Source organism: Theropithecus gelada, chromosome 7b (assembly GCF_003255815.1).
Source record: "Theropithecus gelada isolate Dixy chromosome 7b, Tgel_1.0, whole genome shotgun sequence".
NCBI classification, from domain to species: Eukaryota; Metazoa; Chordata; class Mammalia; order Primates; family Cercopithecidae; genus Theropithecus; species Theropithecus gelada.
The window spans coordinates 82,330,317-82,354,109 of NC_037675.1; the positions used below are offsets into that span (position 1 = coordinate 82,330,317).

Consider the following 23,793-nt stretch of genomic DNA (forward strand, 5'->3'; position numbering starts at 1 on the left):
CTATCCCTCGTGAACCTCTGTGTAAAACTTTTAAACAGAATTTTAGCAAATCCAATGAAAGAGTATATTGAAAAGATGATAGGGCCGGGCATGGTGGCTCACGCCTGTAGTCCCAGCACTTTGGGAGGCTGAGGCGGGCGGATCACGAGGTCAGGAGTTCGAGACCACCCTGGCCAATATGGTGAAACCCTGTCTCTACTAAAGATTCAAAAAATTAGCCGTAAGTGGTGGCGGGCGCCTGTAGTCCCAGCTACTCGGGAGGCTGAGGCAGGAGAACCGCTTGAGTCTGGGAGGCGGAGGCGGCAGTTAAGCCAAGATCATGCTGTTGCACTCCAGCCTGGGCCACAGGGCGAGGCTCTTCCAAAAAAAAAAAAGGATAAATCGATCATGATCAAGTGAGATTTATCCCTGTAATACAAGGTGGGTTTAACATTCAAAAATCAATCACTATGATTCACCACACTAACAAACTACCATGGAACCATCACCACAAGCAAGATTTAAAACAATTTTATTACCCATAAAATTATCTGGTGTTCATTTGTAGTCAGCCGTACCCCAGGCCTTTGCAACCACTGATCTTTTTCCTGTTCCCATAGTTTTGCCTTTTTGAGAATGTTATATAAATGAATCATTAATAGGAATAATTACATATAAATACATAATATTTTGAGTTTGGCTTCTTTCACTTAACATTATGCATTTAAGATTCATTCCATAACAATACCATGGTGATTAAAAAAAAAAAAAAAAAAAGGCCAGGTGCGGTGGCTCAAGCCTATAATCCCAGCACTTTGGGAGGCCGAGGCGGGCGGATCACGAGGTCGGGAGATCGACACCATCCTGGCTAAAAAAGTGAAACCCCGTCTCTACTAAAATTACAAAAAAATTAGCCGGGCATGGTGACGCATACCTGTAATCCCAGGAGGCTGAGACAGGAGAATCGCTTGAACCCAGGAAGCAGAGGTTGCAGTGAACAGAGATCACGCCACTGCACTCCAGCCTGGGCGACAGAGCAAGACTCTGTCAGAAGGAAGGAAGGAAGGGAGGGAGGGAGGGAGGGGAAAAGAAAGAGAAAAAAAAAGATTTGTGCACGTTGTATCAGCAGTTCATTCATTTTTATTGCAGAATAGTATTCCAATTGGAGGTATCAGAGTTTCTTTATCCATTATCTAGTCATGAGATATTTGGTTTGTTTAGTGGTTATGAATAAAGCTTCCGTAAAATTTGGAATACACGTATTTTAAGTGTACAGTTTAATGAATTTTGATAAATGTATATATCCACTTAACCTCCAGCCTAATTAGGATATGGAAACCATGTGTGTTCCCTCCTGTATTTTTCTAGTCAATCTTTCTTAACCTTTATTCTGATACAGTTTAATGAGTTTTGATAAACGTATACATCCACTTAACCTCCAGCCTAATTAAGATATGGAAACCCTGTGTGTTCCCTTCTGTCTTTTTCTAGTCAATCTTTCTTGACTTTTATTCTGATTTCCATAACCACAGCTTTTTCCTTCCTGTCCTAACCAAGTTCATGTAAAAGGAATTATGCAGTATAGAAGAAAGTGACATTCCTTTTATCCCAAGAGGAATAAGTGATTGAAGACGTTTAAGAAGGAAATAGGCACAATCTGATTTATGTTTGTAATGATCTTTTTGGCTGCTGTGCGAAGAATAGTGAGTATGCCACATAAGTATTATTTTTCTTCCCATCTTCCAGGGGGAATACGGCTCAATAAAATTCCCAGGTCGACCAGAATTTCCATACTGGACCCATTCAGGGAACCTGGAACTATTTCTGCCATTCCCGATTCTTCCCAGCAGATGGCCCCAAAGTCCAATTACTGAACTGCCTCACGGAGCCGCGGGCTCCAATGTGAGGCGGCCGCTGCCCGTCAACTCCAGCATGAGAGTGGCAGCTGGAGTTGGGGAGCTGCGAGAATCCTCTAGGGGTGCAGGGCGACGGCTTCGGCCGCACCGCGGGCTGGCCAGGGCTGCGTGCCCGTCTCTGACTCTCAGCAGAGGTGTCTGTGGCCAGGAGGAGCTGAAGTTCGGCAGGACATTGGTCCGCCCGGGGACAGTCCACTCCGCGGGGACTTTCTCTGGATAAGGAGTGCGTGCGAGTGGGTCCCAGGCAGACAGGGTGTCTAGAAGGCTACTCGCGAGGGAAGGTGGCTCCTTGGATTTAAAGACGAGGAAAGGAGGGGGAATCTAAACTAGGCTTTGGAGAGAACTAATGGGAGGGGCGCGGGGTGGGTGCGGGCTGGAAAACAGAGGGGACAGCCAGGACTGGTGTTGGGTGTCAGGGAACAGACGGAGCGGACTGCGTGGGTCCAGCCAAGGAAAGTGAAGCAAGCAGGCTTGTTTGGGTCGAGGTTGCCTAGGGAAGCGGAGAACTCAAGTGCCTCTTTTCCAAACCCTTCTCCAGCCTCCTCTATAGTGGTGAGGTCACAGCCCCTTGGAGCCCTCCCTCTTCCCACCTCCCGCTCCCGGGTCTCCTTTGGCCTGGGGTAACCTGAGGTGCAGAGAGCTGAGAATGAGGCGATTTCGGAGGATGGAGAAATAGCCCCGGGTCCCGTGGAAAATGAGGCCGGTCGACTTGCTGCAGCTGGTGCTGCTGCTCGTCCTGCCCAGGGACCTGGGCGGAAAGGGGTGTTCGTCTCCACCCTGCGAGTGTCAACAGGAGGAGGACTTCAGAGTCACCTGCAAGGATATTCAACGCATCCCCAGCTTACCGCCCAGTACGCAGACTCTGTGAGTACCCGGTAGAGATCAGGGTCGGACCCAGAGACCAAGGGCACCTGCGAAGGTGGCCCGAAGTGCACAAAAGCAGCTCAAGAACAGCCTGAAGTAGTGTGTGTGTGTGTAGATGTGTGTGTGCGCTAAAAACTTAATCGCCCACACTTGGGAAGGTATCATTGTTGACATCCTCATTCCTAACACAGGAAAAGGTTACAAAACTTTGATGTACAATGACAGTGAGAGCTGTTCTTTCCAACATGCTGCTATTGGGTACTTTGCCTAACCCTGGTTGAATCTGTCTCATTTGAATTAATAAGGATAATGGCATTTCAGGAACTGACCTTTTTGATCTTATCTTGGGTAATAAAAATTGCAAAAATATGTATTTCTCCTTTTTGTTTCTCTAGATGGGAGATTATCTTAGCAGTTCTGCTGATTCATTAAATTGTTGACAAAAGTTTAATCAGGGGCCCTTTTTAAAATGAACTGTCTATACAGTATCTATAAGTTACTTACTCGAATGTGAACTGCCAGTGAACTAGTGCGTCCAGAACCCTGCTTTGTGATGGGCATGATAGAGGTATAAAGAAATGAAATTTCATAAAAGTATAGTGCATTTATCTGCATGTTAAATGTTACCAAATTAGAAACCTGATGTTAAATAAGATTATGCACACACAACCTGTTTCTTAACAGCAATTTAAATCAGTAATCATTGAAACTGTAGACAAATCCAAGGGAATAAAGTCTCTCTTGATTGGTTATAAATAGAACAGAAAGCAAGCACAGTAAAACAGCCTAGGCTGGTTAAATCCAGTTAAGGTAAGGAAGTGCAGGTTATTAAAGAAAATGTTGATAGATGAAAAGAAATGAGAAAGCTGCACCTCTAGATTTTCTCAAGAATTTAGCTCATGAAGACTATGTAACAGTAGATGAATATTTCAGTACAGAGATGTATTTCTGTGCTCTGAGATACCATAGTTTCTCAGCTCACCTGAATTAATTAGTTCAATAACCTCCAAACAGTGTGGTAGTCATTCTCCATGCTGCCATCACAGAATAAAATGTGTAAAAGGTTTAATAGCCTCTTGATTACACCTGTACACGGGTTGCTTGTCACCTCTAGAATAAAACTCTTTTGTGCAGCCTACCAGATCTTTCAAGACCTAGTCAAGTCTTTCCAACCTCATTGCTCCTAATTTCTCTAACTTCCCCCTCCTGCTGAGAAGAACTTCTGGCGCTGCCCCAAAGGTCCCTGCTGTTACAGCTGCCCTTGCCTTTCTTCCTACATTCTGTCCCCTCTGCCTAAAGCACATTTTCCCCATTTCTTCACCTGGCAAATGCCTACTCCCAGATCCAGATTCTGGATCAACCCTGCAGGAAGCTTCTCCTGACCCATGACCTTTAGGCTGGGTGAGCTATACCCACTTCCCAAAAGCGTTCTGTGCATGAACCTAACCCTAGTCCTTAGACATTGTCTGCTTTCTTGTAACTTGTTATTTATTTGCATGCCCACCCAAGCAGGACACAAGCTTCTCTAACATAGGGACACTGTCATTCAACCCTGAATTCCTGAAACCCTGGAACTACTCAGACACTCAAAAAAAAAAAAAAAAAAAAAGCTTATGTGAATAAATGAACAAATGAATACGCCAGGTCTCTGAATGTCCACTGTGTGTTGGAGAGAAAGAAATCCAAAGACATCACTTCTTCAGAGACTTCTTTAACAGTGGCAGAAATTCAAGTCATTGAAGAGAGATGTGGCTCTGACAGTGAAAAGGAACTAGTAGACATCCTGTTTAAAATTCCACCAAGAGTTGAGAAAGAAAGGGTAATAGAGAATGAGCAATGGAACAGGAGTCAGGAAACCAGCATTCTCTTCAGTCCTTCTTTACTAACCGTGAAATTGTGTAAGATGACTGATTTGGAAGCAGCCAAATTTCCTTCTGAGTAACAGAGAAGGTTCAACTAGGTGCTTTCTAGGTGACGACATGTTGCTGATGAAAATAGTCTGAGGGAAGGCACTGAATCACAAGAAGTAATTGGATAAAGACAGTGGTAAGGAGGATCTGACCTTGAGAATAGTGGAGAGGGAGGTAGTATGTTCTGAAGAATAAAGTTATTCTGAGCTGGAAAAGAGAAACTTGATGAAAAGTATGGGTAAAACAATATGGTAGTTTCCTTTGAACAATGGCTACAACCATCTACAACAGTAGAAAAATGATTTTTAAATCTTTTGGGGGCGGTAGAACTCTTCTGTTGAAGAAAAGCATATAAGAGAAGTAAAACATGTAAAGCTAGCAATTATATTATGTTTCCTTATGGGGGGGGCGGGTCCTGTTCTCAGCACTTTTCATGAAGTCACCCAATGAATCCTCACTGAATCCAATTAAGTAGGTGATGTTATTATCCTCATTTTATAGATGAGGACATTGAGACACAAAAATAAAATGAAGTAATTTGCTCAGTGTTGCACAGCTTGTAAGTGGTAAAGTCAGGATTTGAAATATCATATCATCAACTATGGAGCCTGCACCCTTAAGCCACCACTCTCAGATGAAAAGTGTGTCTCACCATACCAGTTTTCCCTTGATGGTCATAGGCTTTGGAGAAAAAAGTCTGAAAACAAGTCACATTCAATAAACCCACTGATAACTTCAGGGGCTATTCATCAGATAAAAGAACTCAGAAAGCAGGAAGTTAGCAGGGAAAGGAAAGAAGAAGGAAAGGAAGAAAGAGAGAGTGGAAGAGAGGGAAGGAGGACAAGAAAGACTAATTAGTCTTTCTAGACAAGAAAGATCTAGATCTTTGTCTAGATATTTGACTAGATCTTTCTAGACAAGAAAGAGCTAGATCTTTGTCTAGATCTTTGTCTAGATCTTTCTAGACAAGAAAGATTTAAGTTATAGAAGGTATTCCCGGCTGAAATAAACTAAGTTTTTGTCATTAAAAAGCCATTCTGGATGGTGACCTCTTTTTGGAATCTACTTAAATTATACAGAATCTACCACTGAGACATGTTCTCTCACAAGTTTTATATTATTCAGAGTGTACCTCTTTTTAAAGTTTTTGAAGAGCTTACACTGGTTTAAAATGTAAGATATTTTGTTCTTAGAGAGTTATTTGCATTACTTCTGCAACCTTCATCAAGATGCTGTATAACCACTTCTTAGACGTTTTACAAATTATCATGGTGCTGAGAACAACTCTTTCTAAACTTTATCTTCTACTCATAGATTATTGTTCCGAAAAGTAAACAGCTGTCTTGCCCTACTATCCATATCCCAGCCCCGTGCTCTTATGGATGGAGCGGAGACAGTTATGGACTGTGGCTGTCACTGAAGAAGTGATGCTGTATCTTTTCCTCACTCCTCCCCTCCAGAAGGGTATGATGCTTTACCTGAGCGGAAGGTGAGGGAGAGCTGGAATGCCTACTTCCGCCACCGCCAGAGGAACATTCTAGAATCTTTGATGTGTAGGTAGTTTGAAAAAAATAACTCTCTTCGATTGAAAATTACTGATTTAAGGACACTTAAATGAAGCAAGAGAATAAAATTAAAAATATAAGTGTTGGCATATAATTATAGATCATATTATCTCAAAAGCAAGGATAACAAGATTGACCCATCACCCTCTCTTACTCAGAAAGTTGCCATTTGTTGCCCCTGTGCATGAGAAGATCCTTCCTTCTCCGAATAAGGAGGTAGAAAGAATTTGACAACCATTCTGGACGATTCTATGTATTTGTGCGGATTCTTCCTCAAGAAAGTGCTGACATGCCTTACTATGTTCTTTTAACCTACTTGCTTTCAGTTTCATTATGACAGTAATTGCCACATCTGCCTTCTCCAGCCCCACTGCCATCTGTGGTCTTGGGTTTATCCGTTTGTGTGCCTTCAGATATGTTTCTGAAGGAGCTGTTGTTTTCAGGTTCTGTTTTTACTCATTTGCATTCTGCATCTGTGGCTCTAATTGATGGACTCTCCCAGTGTTTACTAAACTGAAGACAATCATTCATCATCTTTGGCATTTGTACCCTGTGTTCCATCTGTGCTGTTATTTACTCAGTATTTTTAAGTTGACTCACTTCTCTAACTGAAATTTATTTAGAAAGGTTACAAGTGGAAAATTAGCATGACTTGGTACAAATAAAAGGTAACCAGAAAACTAAAGACAACAAAAACAAAAATATAATTAAATTCTAGCTACAGACTATTGTCTGTGAATACACTGAGCTTACAGCTGCCTTGTCTTTGTTAAAAAGGAAGCGAAATAAGTGTTAATAAGTATTAAAGAGATAACAATCTGGCATGGTGTCCTTGGTAGTATCGAAAGGATGGAAAGACAATAAAAAAAGGAATTCCTGTCTCACTGTGTGATTCACTGTTATTTAATGCCAGGTGGGCACTCCACCTAAAATAATCTCATGTATCTCCAAGTCATCTTTGTTCCACACTTAAGGAAATGTGGATGTTTTGTATATTTCACAATGGTTTTAGTCACAATCAGTGGTTGTAATCTGAATAACAATTGTTTCCAACCTAAAGAGAAGCCCTCTGCTTCCACACTCACATGCTCCCCAAACACAGCCCCACACATATAAGGTGACTTCAGTTCATATATCCAGGCTCTGTGAATTATTCTCTTCCATTCTCTCTCTCCTCTCCCATACATATGAAACAGTGTTCTAAGAGGAGTGAAGAATTCTGACCTGAATGTTAAAGGGGTTTGATTTATTCACTTGAGATGAACATAACAATAGACAATAAAATTTGTCCATCATATGTATATATGAGAGAGAATATATATAGAGAAGGAATATATCTATATACCTATATGTGTATATATAGACAGATATATATATTCAGATATATATATATATATATATATTTTTTTTTTTAATCAGCCAAGGTTTCTGATGATAAGTAATAGAAAACCCATTCTGTTTAGGTTAAGGAAGAAAAAAAAATTTTTTTGAAAGAACAACATGTGATTTACAGAATTACTGTAGGACCAGGCTTTGGAAATAGGCCAAGGCCTACGGTGGGCAAGGAGCTGGAGCTACAGTGAATCATCTGTTTAGGACAATTCCATGGGCAATATAGAAACCACAGCCACTGGACATCTCCAGTTTTGTAGCTGTCAGACTGTCTACATGCTGCCGTCAATAATTTCCCAACCGTCCCTGTCTCTTTAAATATCCTACCCGAGAGTGGTATCCTGTATGGGAGCACTTGATTGACTGGCGAGCCATAGCTGCTGTAGGTAGGAAGAGGAAGGAGATCACCCGCCTACTTTTGGTGTCTGAAGTAGGAGACGCAGGACTGGGTCCTTCTAATATTCCACACGATGGGGAATTCCCCACCGAAGAGGGGCCATATGCACTCTACATTGCTCATCATTTCCTTCATTCTCTAAATCTTTACTAAGGACTGACTATGTCGCAGACACTGTGTCACACTCTGGATTTCATGGAGTACACCACCAACATGTCCCTGTCTGCAGGGATCTTACATTCCTGCATAGTATGGGAGCTCCATATTAATCAAATAATTACATAAAAACAGAGTTATAATTGTACACAGAGTTATAATTGTGTAAGTGTGCTTGAGTGTACTCTTAGTAGGGATGAGGGATACTTACTGAAACTGGGGTTCAGGGAAGGCTTTGAGCTACCTCCTGAAGAACTAGTAGGAGTTGAGTGTAAGAAGTTTCAGGGGAGCAGGTAGAAGGTGGAGACATGGTGTTCCAAGAGCTTTGAAGAATTCTGACCTGAAAGCTGAAGGGGTTTGATTTATTCACTTGGGATGAACATATTAATGGACAATAAAATTTGTTACTACTCCCTTCATAACTCAGTACAGGTCGAGATGAATTCTGATGTCCTTAGGAGCAGTTTCTATGCACACACACACACAAAACAGTTAATGGGGTAGCTGCCTTCGTAAATTAATATTTGGTTTGTTAAAGAAATAAATGTAAAACCTAGTTCTTTATTGAGTTTTCTATGTATTTATTATTTTATTTGGAAATCTAATCATAACAATTACTTTGAGGACTATTTTATCATTTAATAATATTTTAATAACTGATTTCTCATATAGTTTAATAAAATAAATAAATGAAAACAAATTTAATGTATTTTATTTTAAAGTACTTGAATGCTTGATGAAACTTTCCCAATCCTTAGAAAATTTAGAAGCATCTATTATGTTAAACTTTATAAGTACCAAGAATCCTACGTTTTTAGACAGCCAAGCTCTGGAGTGAGATCCTCTGGGTTGAATGCCTTGGTCTGCTATTTCCTAAATATGCTTTTGGGAACATTGCTTAGTTCCTCTGGGCCTCAGTTTCCCCATCTATTAAAAAAAAGGTGATAATAGTCCCTGACTCACCAGATTCCTGGGTGGTATGAATGAGTTAATACTGTCAGTGGATAATTTTCAAAGAAAGGTAAAATTGTAACTCTCATACACCTATAAATTGAACACATGTTAAAGATTTTAATCAACTCACTGATGAGTGTATATGAGTTGCCTGAGGTTGCCATAACAAAGTTTCACAAACTGGGTGGCTTAACACAACAGAAATTTACTCTCTCACAGTTCTGGAAGCTAAAAGTTGGAAATCAAGGAATACCTTGATGAGGCAGGGCACATGCTTCCTCTGAAGACTCCTGGGACAAATCCTTTCTGGTTCTTCCTAGGGGCTGGTTACTGCTGGCAATCCATGGCATTCCCTGCATCATTCCAATTATTGGTTTTAGGCCCACCCTCATTCACTATGGCCTCAACTTAACTCATTACATCTACGAAGATCGTATTTCCAAGTAAAGTCACATTCTGTGGTTCCAGACAGATATGAATTTTGGGGGGATGCTTTAACCCACCATAATGAAGAACCTTGTAAGATATTACAACTGGTTTAAAGGATAACCCACAAACTAGACATATTTATAGATTAGGAATATCAGAGTGACTATGCAGATAGAGGCCAAACTAGCTTCTTCCCCAGTCAGGGAGGGAAGTTCACAGAAGCTCTTCCATACGGGACAGAATTTACAATCTGTAGACAAAATTGTTTTGTATTGCTACAATTATGTACAATCTAGAAAGTTGTAAAATAATTCCCATAGAATCAGACTGAGAAACTTGGAAAGGTGTGCTCTAGTCAATACAGAGCTTTTCATTGAAACACATTTTTCCCCAGTAATACATGCAAAATTATAGAAAAGTTACCGCCTCCTAGTGAGCACTGTACAGGTAAACTTATTAAAATCTCTAATTTCCTTTTCAACTTAAATCACAAGTCAAAATGAATTACTCAATTATACATTTTAAATTGGAATAGCAAGACCAATCTATTAGATATCCCAACTAGGTCAACAGCTTCTGTTAATACAAATACTCAAAATACCAAATGTATATTGATTATTCTTAAACTCAACACAAACACATTAAAACTATGGGTCTGATTTGGATTCTCATTTCTATTGTTAACTCTAAATTTTCCCATACTAAAACATGTTTATTAATTTAATAAATTAATCTTCATCCCCTAATGAACTCCAAGTTCCTTATGGAAACATCTACTGGTTTCCAGGTGCCATATAGTTAGGGTTGCCCTATCCAAACGGACCCTCCTCTTACACCTGTAGGGCGGAAAATATCTTTTCTTTACTCATCACATGGTGCATGGCTGAAACCCTACAACAACAAAAAACAGATTGACAAGAAAAAAACAGTAAACAATTAAGTTTTACATGACATAGAAGCCTTCAGTAATAAAGACCCAAAGGAACAGAGAAAACTATGTATTTTTATGGACAGTCGTATAGATTGTAGGACAAAAGGATATGATCGAATGGTAATAAATTATGCTCAGTGGGGTGGATCTTAGCAAGTCTTATTTGTTCAATTTCATCTTGGTGTCTCTGTGTCTTCATTCCTTTTCTCCTGGGGTAGGGAGAGCCTCTCTGAAATAGAGTCTTCCTACTTTAGGGGAAGACCAGAGAATTGTTTTACCACCTGATTCAGGGGAGAAGGGCAGGAAAAAGTGAGAGAGACCTTCTGCTTCTGCTGTTTTCTCAAATGCCAACGTGTCACATTTGGGGATAGAATGTCTTGAACCCCATTACATCTGTCATTCAAGTGTAGTTAATAGCATTCCTTTCACTCTCAAAGGTGTCCCAATTTGGGGGCTAAATTACTAATATTAATAGAGCTTCCTATTAGACCATGAAGTCCAGAGGCCCGTGGGACATGCTCAGCCTTGTGTTTCATTGTCGTAGGTGTGATTGTAGATAATTGTAGCAACCCACTTAAAAGAGGGTTGGTCTCAGCCGGGCACAATGGCTCACGCCTGTAATCTGAGCACTTTGGGAGGCCGAGGCGGGCAGATCATGAGGTCAGGAGATTGAGACCATCTGGGCTAACATGGTGAAACCCTGTCTCTACTAAAAATCTGAAATTTAGCCGGGCGTGGCGGCAGGCGCCTGTAGTCCCAGCTACTCAGGAGGCTGAAGGAGGAACATCGCTTGAACCCAGGAGGCTGTGGTTGCAGTGAGCCAAGATTGCGCCACTGCACTCCAGCCTGGGTGAAAGAGCGAGGCTCCGTCTCAAACAACAACAAAAAAAGAGTTGGTCTCTCAGTACCACCTCAAAATCTGCAAGCCCCGCATAGATAGTAGCAAAGCTCCTTCACTCCTTCAGTTAAGATTTGCAACTCTTTGGCTTTCTGAAGACACCTGAAATGCCTTTCCTTCTGGCTTACAGCAGGAGCCTCTTAGCTGATCTGCTTTCACTTTTGTTCTCAACAATCTATTCTTCACACAGCAACCAGACAGATCTGTAAAAATGTACATCAAGTCATGTCCTGCCGCTACTCAGAACTCTCCTGGTTATCTCAAAGTAAAAAACGAAATCCTTCGTGGCCCCAAAGGCCCTACTTGATCCAGATCTTCTTTGTTTTCCTGATGCTATTTCTTACTGCTCTCCCTCGGTAATTCCGCTTTCATTTCACCCTCTTTGCTGGCCTAACACGTGTCAGGCTTCTCACATTTGATTCCTCCCTCTGGCTGGAACATTGTTTTCCCACACATCTGCATGGCTAATTTCCTCACCTCCTTCAAGTTTTTGTTTAATTGTTATCTTCTCAATTAAGCCTTTCCTAATCACTTTATTTAAAATAGAACACTCCTGCTTTCAAGCCAAAATTATCCCATAGCACTTGTCACCTTCTAATATACTACATAATTTACTTTTATTTTTTTATTTATGTCTTTTTCCACAAGAGTCTTTATGTATTTCCCCCTAAGAGTAAAAAGGAAACTTTTTATTTTGTTTTATTGTCATTTGTCTGTTTTGTTCAGTTTATGAACTCCAAGTGCCCAGAAAGAGGTTGGTATTTAATAGGTAGTCAATAAATATTTGTCTAATAGAGGAATGAATGAATGAATGAATAAGTGAATGGCCCTGAAGGTACTTTAGTATCATTCCATTGGATCCCTCACACCCTTTTATGATTCTATTCCAAAAAGTCCTTGAGTTTTGTTTTGTTTTTTTTTTTTTGAGACAGAGTCTTGCTCTGTCGCCCAGGCTGGAGTGCAGTGGCCAGATCTCAGCTCACTGCAAGCTCCGCCTCCTGGGTTTACATCATTCTCCTGCCTCAGCCTCCCGAGTAGCTGGGACTACAGGCGCCCGCCACCTCGCCCGGCTAGTTTTTTTGTATTTTTTAGTAGAGATGGGGAGTCCTTGAGTTTTATTGCTATGTTAGAATAGATGGAATTCTGCCCTTATGTTTTTCCTTATTATCTGGGATGTTAGTTTTTTAGATACTGAAATGACATCTGATGGAGTTCCCCTTCTTTCACTGCTTGTGTGGCCCTACGCTTACATTACTAAAACCATGTTAAAGGCATTACTCTGAACAGCCACCTTCAAGGAATATTAATTTTACCAATGCTTCCTAAACTTTCCAAATGTAGTACTGCTAGGGAAGAGGAAAGGAGAAGAGTTCCCTATGATAGCTGGAGCACCTAGAAGCATTCCAGAACAAGCAGGGCTTTCCTTTGAACTCTCTGGTTGTTTTGTTTGTTTGTTTGTTTGTTTTTGTTTTGTTTTGTACCTACCAAAAAATCACAAATAATTTTTAACAAGAAAATTACAAATTATTTTCTGTTATGTAACTGTTTTTCATGCAGCTTCATATATACCTTCCTGAAGTATTTTTCTGCCTTCCTGGTAACATCCTTTTGAATTTGCATATCTTGACCCAAAGGGGTGACTTGAAGACCCAACATGCCAGGCACAATAAGCCAGAGAAGATGTTTTTGGGAGGCAACACTGTGTGTGTTTAAAAGTCCAACCTCAACAATCAGGTCAGTTTTCATGAGGCCAAGCCCATTCAGACATGATATCAGACGCCTACATCCAGAATGTCCAGTTATTTTCATCTGTGTGAACAAACTAGCTATCCTGGGCCCTAAGTCTATTTTCTTAGATCACCTCTGATGAAGTAGTAAGCATAGAAAATTCATAATGCATAAAACATATTGTTAAATGAATTAGTTTTGTCTAAATTTATCGATTTACTAGAGTAGTTGTTGCTTTTTGTCCAGAGCTGAGAAATTTAAGTTGAATTGATCTATCTGATTATTTCAGTGTTTCCTGGTTGTACAAAGTGTGTTTGTTACCCTTCAGACTAAGGTTTATTAGACAAAAGTTCATGGGCCTCCTAGGAGTTCATGGTTGTGCTCTTAGGAATCTGTGATTATGTGAAAATTTGGCCCCATCAGTGCATTTCTGAGACTCTATAACTTTCCTTAGATCTTCAAAGGTGTCCTTGACCCCTCACAAGTTAAGAAATTCTGCTTTGGAATAATTTGGCATTTTGTAAGTGTACTCACTATGACTCAATTTTTTTATTCTATTACAAACAACCCTAACAGATATATTTTAACAATAAATGAAAATCGCCTGACCTTTGTATGGCAAGCTGGCACGGTTAGTTACTACTTGAGACCATCATCACTACAATTACTACTGTTACTATTTGAGACCATCATTACCACATTACTACTGTTACTACTTGAGACGGTCATTATGAGACTGAACAAAGGAAGGAACATAGAAATGAAAACGTAAGACAAAAGAAACTGTTTTAAAGGACGGGTCCAGGGGAAGAAGAGAGATCCCTGCTTCTAGTGAGCAAAGGCAGCCCCTGAGCTTCCACAGCCCTTCGTATTTATTGGGTAGCAAGAGCAGGGAGGAGGAGGCAACGATTGGTCGGCTGCTTAATTGATCACAGGTTCATATTGTTACTAACAGGCTTCAGATGTGCCTAATTGCAAGAAACACTGCTCTTGGGGTGTGACTGCCCTCAGCATCCCTTCTGGGTGGCGGATGCAGTTTGTCAGTTTGCCAACATTCTGCATTTATGAGAACAGTTTGCTGTTTACCCATATAGCCTCCAGGGGAATAGTGAGTTGATCACGACCCTCACTCTTTCAGCCTGCAACACCTTTGAATGTGATGGTTTTTCTTCTGAACATATTATTATGGTGATTACTTTCTTTATGGCTCACACTTAGCCTGTCCTGTGATAGGCTCTTCACACAGAGGTCACTGAATGTTGCCACTTTTTCAAGTCAATAGTTGACAGATTTTTTTCAAGTTTCTAATGCCTACTACATGATGTTAAATTCTTCATACTGACTCTGTTTCCATTTTTACTGAAGCTGGTCAACATACTTAATTACTCTCTGCCTTTCATTACATTAATTAAAAAATAGCATTTGAAAATTTTAAGAATGAGCAAAATGGTCCCATTTGTTCAAAATTACAGGTTGAGTTTTAAAGTGTTCCATTTAGATGTCAGACCCTACTTACTTGACTTCATTTCTGTATGAACCTTTAAGAACATTTAGGGTATTCCAGAAATTTTCAAAACAATTTTTTAATTACAAAACTGGCACTTGTGATTTGTAAGACATAAGTAAGTATTGTTCTCTTATATGAGGTGACAGGTATATGTACCCTGGATTTTTATGGCACAGCCCCATTGAAAAGACTTCCATGAGAATGTTCCAGAAATTCAAATATTTCATCATCATTTTAATCTAAACTTCCTACATTACTCGTGCACCTGGAGAGAGCTTCCTTATGTCCAGATTTTTCTTTCAGAAAACATGATCTCTGTATTTATATGATACATGAAGCTTTTGGCTTATATTTTGTAGGCATTAACTTAATCTTACCCATGCCTGTGTGTTCTCATAATTATGCAACTCCAGAGAGGAGACTGAAATTGTCTCCTCTTATTGCCAGGTACTGTCACTTTATATTTTGTTATTTCAATCTTTTTTTAAGCCAAGAAACTAGAAGGCTACTTTTAGGGAAGGGCTTTGTGCATGAGAATAAAGAGGATCTAAGGATGGGCATAAATGAGATACTCTTCCATGAGAAAGTCTTTAGTTTTTTCATGGAAAGTATCTCATTTATGCCCGTCCCTAGATTCTCTTTTTTTACGATGTTTTTACGATGGCAGTATTTCTGTCTCAACACCCTTTGCAGTTATTTCTGGGTTTGTGGACATGGTCCACAGATTTGAGATGACCAGAAATACTACCTGTAGACAGGTGGCATTTTATTGTAAAATATTCTCCCTTCTTTCCTTTTTCATATTTTAAATAAATATTTATTGATCACTTCTTATCTGGAGTAAGATAAGAAGCTATTAAGGATTTTGAGCCACACACACACAAAAGCAAGACCTGACTTACCTTTTTTTTTTTTTTTTTTTTTTTTTTGAGACGGAGTCTCGCTCTGTTGCCCAGGCTGGAGTGCAGTGGTGTGATCTGGACTCTCTGCAACCTGCACCTCCAGGTTCAAGCAATTCTCCTGCCTCAGCCTCCCTAGAAGATGGGATTACAGGCATGTGCCACCATACCTGGATAATTTTTCTATTTTTAGTATAGATGGGTCTTCACCGTGTTGGTCAGGCTGGTCTCGAACTCCTTACATCAGGGGATCTGGCCGCCTCAGCCTCCCAAAATGCTGGGATTACAAGTGTAAGCCACCCCACCTGGCCTTGACCTGACTTACATTTTAGTAGGATCACCCTGGCTACTATGTTTCTTAATCGGGTGAGAGATGATACTGGCTTGAACCAGTTTAGTTGCAGGGAATGTGGTAAGAAATTTCCTGGGCTTATTTTGGAGGTAAATCCAACAGGATTTTCTAACAGACTATGTGGACTTTGAGTAAAAAAGAGGAATCAGTGATATCCTAGCCTGAATTCTCCAGAAAGCAGAGCCCGTGTGAGAATTCTTGTTGGGGAGTATGATTCCAGGAACGGAAGGTAGGATGGGGAAGTGAAGCGGGGAGAGAGGGAGAGTTTGCTGCTGCTAGAAACAAATGGTTGCCGAAACCCCTGAGACCACCTGAGAATTCAGATGACTTGCATCTCAGGACCCTTGCTTTGGGAAGGAGGAAAGATAAAACATCTATCCATCAGTTCCTGGCTTCCATGAGTCAGGGAGTTAATTCTACTGACCTTCCAGGTTTCTTGTGCCTGGGTGATGACAGAATTTCCTGATATTAACAAAAAAAGTCCCCAGGTGGGAGATGAGAGGTGTGTGGTGCAGGGCTGAGATGCAGTACTGTTGAGTTGTACCTGTCTGAAGCTAGTCAGAGCTCATACAGAACTGGTAGCTGCAGCAGGGCTAGTATAAGAGGCATGCTGAGAGAATCTAAAATGATGTATAACAGGTATCCAGGGTCGGTTAGCCTTTGCACAACTCAGATCTGCCCAAGCTTTTCATTATGTCTGGCTCCCATAATAAAGTACAGGGCCTCTGATTTTGTAAGAATGAGATGTCCTTACTTATTTTTTTTTTTTTACAAGAAAGGGGGATACAAGCCCCGTCTTCCACAGAGATTCCTTCAAGATGCAGTCTTTGCAAAGACATAATGCAAGAGGGTTTGTGAAATAAACTAGTCTGCCCTGCTGCAGCTGATCTTAAGGATGCCATTGATAGTCCTCGTCTCTCTTTGACTCCAATCCTAGATTTGTCTCACCCTTGCCCAGCACTCTGACTGGTTGAGTTGATTGCCTGATGGAAAGACCCAGACTTCAGCTCCAAGGGTTCTGAAAGCTTAGTTGCCTTGTTCTTGTCTTATATAGCTGCTGTATTTTCTCCTTCACCATTGTCCGTGGGCTCAAAAGAACCAAGAGATGCCCCAGTGAATTCCCTGCATTCTAGACACACTCCTCCCTCTTCCTAATGTGTAGCAACTGCCCTAGCTTCTCATGGTAAAGAGGTCTTAATAGTCCTCAAAAGAGAAACTCCTTTATTTACCTATTTGTCCGCTAGCATGAGGAGCCCAAACGACCAGGTGGTCATTATAGTATTAAGCTCCCTGTATTTTTTACTTGGAAGAAGTAATCTTTCTACTTAGGAACTAGTACCTTTAATTGGGCAGGAATAGACACAGGAAGATCAAAATTGGAATGTCAGGTTACTGGGGCGATGGTGAGATGAACCAATTCTACCATTGCCCCTGGGTCTTCAGACACATGTATCCTAGCTACATAGAACACAATAGCATATGTTGGCTATTGATTCAGCTCATACCCTTTCTTAGCTCAGATCCCCAATCCTGCAGGGCTTTGTCCCCAAGATGGCACCTTAGCTAAGTCTTTAATTCATTCCACCATTCTCATAGGCAGTCTGGTTCTTCATGACAGGGTACATAGTGAGACTAATGGATATAGTGTTCATATGCCCTTTGTTGCACCTTCTCTGCCATGAAATGCATCCCTTGGTTGAGGCAATGCTGTACACGTTTTCATACTGGTAGATCAGGCATTTTATAAACCCTTGAATGGTGGTGCTGATGGAGGCATTGAAGTCAGAGAAGGCCAAATCAAAAGTAACCATGATGTTTTAAATGAATTACTATTTCTTACAGGGTGGAAAGGGTCCAGTATAATCACACTGCCACCAAATGTCTGGCTGTTCTCTTTTAATGTGCCTTATCAAAGGTGCAGCATTGGACTATACTGCTGAAAGGTTTGTCATTTACAGGAGAAGTATTTTTATTAGACTTGATGAAAAGGAGCCCAAGCCATTGGGTCCATGCTTGGCTTCCATTCCTGTCACCATGGCCACTTCATTCATGTTCATTTCCCCAAAACTAGATGGCATTTATAAAATGAGTCATCTAGTCTACTTGGGTGTTGAGATTCACCGTAAACGAGAGTAATCAGTGCATACTCTCTGATGAGCAGTAACATGAGACACAAAGGTACACAGAATTTGTTCCCACTCCCATACATACATCCATGTTTGTTTCCTAGACTTTCTCATTCTCTATTTTCCAGTAGTGGTCTTTCTAGGCCAGTGGTCAACCAGGTAAGTTACTTGCTACTTCTTTGTAGCTAGTAACCTTGCCATGGTTCTTTCTCCCTTCATACAAAGAGAATGATTGCTGTAATGCTCACAGATCGACTGACTGTGAAGATTTCCTTTCACCACTATCCTTTAGGGCCACCCTTGAGTGGGGCCGTAATGCAGCAGTAGTTCATTTTTTTGGTTGGCATTAGTTTGTGCCAATCTGTAAAGCAGGCACCAACCTATGAACTTCATCAAGTGGTCATATGGAGCTCTCCATGAAGCCAGTTTCAGTGAGACTGCAGCAGAGATAAGTGAAGTGGGAGTCTAAACCACCTATTCATGAATTTACCTTCCCTTTCTAGACATTCTTGATCCAGAATGTAAAATTTTTATAATAAAATTAATTGCTGCTGTGCTCACCTTGTTTTATGACTCAGTAGAACTGACGATACCCAATTCACAATGGGCAGCTGTAGTCAGAGTCACTTGGTGTCTCATTGAAGAGATCTCAGTCTCTACTAAGACAGACTAGCATGCAAGGAAATATTTTTCACATAAAGGGTATTTCTGTCCTTCAGAAGGGAGATCCTTGCTCCAAAAGCTTAAGAGCCTGAGCTTTGATTCTCTTCTTGGGACCTGCTGGCAAATCTACAGAACATCCTTGTCCAGGATGGACATCTGTAGTGTTTTAAGACCTGCTGGGCTGGGCTGTGTGGCCCACATGGCAGGGAAGCTGGTATTTCAGCCTGAGTCTGTTATAGACTCTTGTAGGTCCTACCTGAAACCGGCAGCCTTCTGAGTTATCTGATAAATGGGAAAATGGGTTACACTGCTGCCAAAAGCCAAGATGCCGAGCAAGTGCTGTACTTTGTAAAAGATAGAAAGGGCAAGATACACGTATGACGTATGTGTCCTATTCCTTAGAAAGGATTTTTTTTTTTTTTTTTTTTTGAGACAGGGTCTCACTCTGTCACCCAGACTGCAGTGCAGCAGTAGGTCATTTTTTTGGCTGGCATTAGCTTGACTCATGGCAACCTCTGCCTCCCAAATAGTCAAGCAATTATCCTGCCTCAGCCTCCCAAGTAGCTGGGATTACAGGTGCGTACCACTACCGCCTGGCTAATTTTTGTATTTTTAGTAGAGACAGGTGGCCAGGCTGGTCTTGAACTCCTGACTTTAAATGACCCACCTGCCTTGGCCTCCCAAAGTGCTGGGATTACAGGCGTGAGCCACCGCACCTGGCCAGAAGGGATTTTTTAGAATGCCCCAGACTAAGCATGTTGCTAATGGAAGAGGTCCCTGAATCTTTGTGGGATTTATCTGCTACCCTCTGACCTTCAGATTTCTTACTAGAATATCTAGGCTTCTTTCTACTTTTTGCCCGCCAGCTCTAATTAGCATATCATCAGGTAGCAGACCAGTACAATGTGTGTGATGTCCAGACTATCCGTCCCCACAAACTTATGAAATGGAGCCCCTGGGGCAAAGCAGTGAATCGGTATTGCTATTGTTCCTAGATAAAGGTTTACTACTTTTGATTCTCTCTATTGATAGGCATCAAGAAGAGAACACATTCACCAGATCGATAATCACATGTAAAGTGCTAGAAAGTGTGCTGATGTGTTCCAGTGAAGACATATCTGGCACAGCAGCTATGATAGAACCTACCTATTGGTTAAATTTGTTAAAGTCCATTGTCATTCACCTCAATCTATTTGTTTAGGGTTTTTGTTGGTTTTATTTCTTACAGGGGGCAGATAGGTGAATTGAATGAAGATATAAAGCAGCCACCATTCTGCATCCTTTAAGTCTTTCAAATTGACACTAATATCTGCAATTTATCCTGGGATATAGTCCTATCAATATAAGCTCAAACCTTGTATCCAATAATCTTTAAGAAGTCTTGGATTTCTGTTTACCAGTTGACAGTTACTTTGGCCACTGTCAAATGGCCACAGGTCCCCTTTAGGAACGATTGGGAACATTAACCAATAATGCTTGTAGTGGTATACTCTTCCACTACACTTCCTTAGGGGGATCCAGCGACACTTTTAATCAATGGATTCCTGGTTCCTGAGACATTAAAGTTTTAAAATATGTGCCTCTTAAGATGATGAAATATAGTAACTTGACGTGGTTACTATACATAGTACTAGAGGGAAGAAATTTCCCTAACACAAATTTTTAGATTTAAATTCATACCTTTTTTTAGTAGAGGTGGGGTTTTGCCATGTTAGCCAGGGTGGTCTCCATCTCTCAACCTTGTGATCCGCCTGCCTAGGCCTCCCAAAATGCTGGGATTACAGGTGTGAGGCACTGCGCCCAGCCAAATTTCAGATTTTCTAAAAAGAATGTATGGGTTGAATTAAAATAAAGATAAAAGATCCCACAAAAAAAATAAAAATAAAAATAAAAAAAAATAAATTCATACCTTGAAGCCAGATAAATGAAGTATAAACTGTGATTACAAAACACCTAGTTCTTCAGTGTTTGGATTTATGAAAATTGCCATGATTTTTATCTATCGTGAGTTATTAATCCAAGTTATTTTTATTACATTTTAACAGTTTTAGCTATAACATAAATTACATGGGTTTTCGTTTTTTATTTTTGTACTACCTTAAAAAAACCTATCATTGTTCTGTGGGGTTTTTTTGCTTAGTTATGTGTTTGTATCAACTTTGTGCCTAGACCCATACTATGTCTTCACATATAATATCTCAGTGCTCACAGTGGTCTTCTTTGGGAGGTGTTTGACTCTCATTTAGATGCAGAAACTGAGACCTAGAAATGTCATCTTTTTTGACTTTTATGTTACAGCCAGTAAGTGAAAGAGTCAGAATTCAAATTCATGTCTCCTAACTCTAAATGCAAAGCTCCTTCTACTATTCCATAGCTATCTTCCTAAATCTGGCCTATTTTCTCTCTCTCTCCCTCTCCCTCCCCTCCTCCTCTCTCAGTTGATGTGAAATTCACACAACATAAAATTAACCATTTTCAAGTATACCTGCCATTCAGTGGCATTTAGCACATTCACAATGGTGTGCAGTCATCACCTGTATCTAGTTTCAAGATATTTTCATCATCTCAAAGGGGAGCTCAGGCTGATTAAGCAGTCATTCCCCATTCCCCACTCCTCCTAGCCCCTGGAAACCAGGAATCTGCTCTCCATCCCTATGGGTTTACCTATTCTGGATAGTTTATGTAAACAGAATCCTACCATATGTGACCTTTGTATCTGACTTCTTTCACTTAGCGTAATGTTTTCAAGTTTCATCCACATTGTAGGGTGACAAAGAGTATGGGCAATCAGACAAGTGACCCAAAGGGAAAACAGATGTAAACAGGCCTGGCTAAAGCTTGCAGCAATTTTTGGGCAGGTTCATTTCTAACACACCAATGTAGACAGCAGCCCCATTCCATGCTCCAATATCTTATACCTTAGATACAAAAATCTGAACATCAAAAAATCTGTGTACTTACTCTCAGAGGCTTAGAGCTACAAAACTACTTTCCCATGTCGAAAGGTTTTAAGAGTTCCCGTCTTGTGAAGGAGGCTGTTTCTAGCCAGTTGGCAGAGGAACACTATGCATTTATCCCTTCTGGATCTCATGGCAATCTTAGGCAACATTTCTAGAAAATGGTGACTTAATAGCAATGCGTGAAGCCATAATTCATAACTCTTTTATGAGTCAATATTCATTCAAAGGGCTTTTCTCTGTTATAAGGAAGCTGAAGAACAATTCTAACAATATCCTATTTCTATCGATGTTTCTTATAATAATATTGGCTTCTATACCTTATTTTTTAATCTCCATTAACAAATGTAACCAACATGCCAAGGAAGAAAATTTGCTGTGAATTGGAAAATGTTTAAATGAGAGACATAAATTATTCTTCACCTTATGGTTACCAGAGCTTACTTCTCAGTTATTTTTCCCCAACCTGCTTTAGATGTGGAGGCAGAAGAGGTGTGGTCTAATTCTTATCTCCTATAATCGCCCTGTGTGGGACATTCTATTTACACAATTCACAGAATAAACAAACTAGTAAGATCTGTAAAATCTGCTCTCCCCACATTGAGTGATTATACGGAACTCATGAGCTAATGCTGGTAGCATGATGTAACAGAATACACCTTGATCACAGGCTAGCTACTATTACTACTCCAGTAGTATGTCTGAGAGCCTGTCAGATGCGACCTGATTTAACCCTCGGTGTGAGCATTATATCAATTTGTGGAGGGCAAGCTTCCACGCAGGGACCATCCAGCAGCTGTTTGGCATCAGGGTTGTGCAGCTTTATTAGGAAGAGCAACACTTGTCTACTTTTCAAAGGGGACATTTTAAAGACTTCCAAGAGTTCTTATCTTCTTCCAGGTATATTCATTCCCAGTAGGGTAAAGGGACTGAAATTCTAACTAGAGGGTCTCTGTGCCAATAGAGCCCATAAATCTGTAAGGATTTATCTGTTCCGTGTCAGGGTTTGGCCAAAAAGCCTGTTAGTATTGCCAAACCCTCCAGATGCCCGTATTTAATGCTTGGTTGGCCTTACGTAGCATAACCACATTGCCATTTCACAACCACGCTCAATCCCTGGAATCTAAAACAACAAAGCCAGAAGCTCTGAAATGTGCTTTACGAAGCATGAAAGAATCTTTTAAGGCTCTGTCTGATTCAGTTCTGTGTGATTATAGAAGGTCTAATGTACTTATGAAGGATTCCTTTTACTCATAAGAAAGTTGGCACTTTACAGAAAGTATGTGTTCATGACCAAAAAAATAGGGTGGCTTGGACGGATTGTGCTTTCTTTTTGTATTGTATCCAATATCTTCACTATCAACAGCAGTAAAATAGAGAGGAAAATTATCTGGTATAAAGCTATGTCAGCTAAAAGTCGTGGTGAAGAGCAGAGGACAGTTTTCCACTGAATTCAGGGAAATTACTGCATGACTATGTGAAAGGACTACTTACACAGTAAGAGTGGTAAATAGAAATGGACAGTGGAAGTCAGGAGACCTTCCACAAGTCCTAAGCATCTTAGCAAGGCACTTAATCATTCTGTGTCTTAGCTTTTGTATCTATCAAAGGAAAACCATAAGATGGTCCTGTCCTATTTCAGAGAACTGTTAGGAAGACCAAGGACGTCATTGTTCAAATGTTCATGGAGCTCCTCCTTATTCAGAGACAATCTTCCCCATTCAGCAGAGTAAGACTATGGGAGGTTATTGTTTGTCACATATTTTGAAGAAAACAAATTTATGATATAGGGATTCTGAAAGAACTTGACTATTAAAACAAAGCAACACAAATGAAGTATTTCATTTAAAAGCATCTACACCCATCCTTTTCTTCTCCACTTTTGTAGCAATACAAGATGAGTGCCTCCACCTACATCCATGTTCTTTTGGTTTCCTCACCCTATTTTGACTTTTTTCTCCCTCTACTACTCTCTCAGATGCTTTTCACAGCTATCTAAACACACTCAAATATCTTTCCTCTAAAAAAATTTCACTCCATAGTTCTCACATTTGCGTCCACCTACCACTCCTTCCCTGCCTTTATCCTTCCCTTCACAGCTAAATGTTCAAACTCTTCTGATTTTTTTACTCCCCATTCACCATTTAGCTTGGTGCAATCTGGCTTTTGC

The 23,793-nt window shown here is 40.5% G+C and overlaps 1 protein-coding gene across 3 annotated transcripts in view; it reads left to right on the forward strand.

Moving 5' to 3' along the window:
- The first annotated feature begins 1,929 nt into the window (after positions 1-1,929).
- The window catches only part of TSHR (thyroid stimulating hormone receptor), a 178,860-nt gene continuing 156,996 nt past the window's right edge, over positions 1,930-23,793 (forward strand). For 2 of the 3 annotated variants that reach the window (XM_025391839.1, XM_025391840.1), the window contains exon 1: positions 2,277-2,759. In XM_025391839.1, the coding sequence (XP_025247624.1) occupies positions 2,590-2,759 (170 nt within the window). In that variant the 5' untranslated portion in view covers positions 2,277-2,589. Of the gene's footprint in view, positions 2,119-2,276; positions 2,760-23,793 lie in introns of those variants that run through there. The other variant, XM_025391838.1, reaches the window with a different exon arrangement.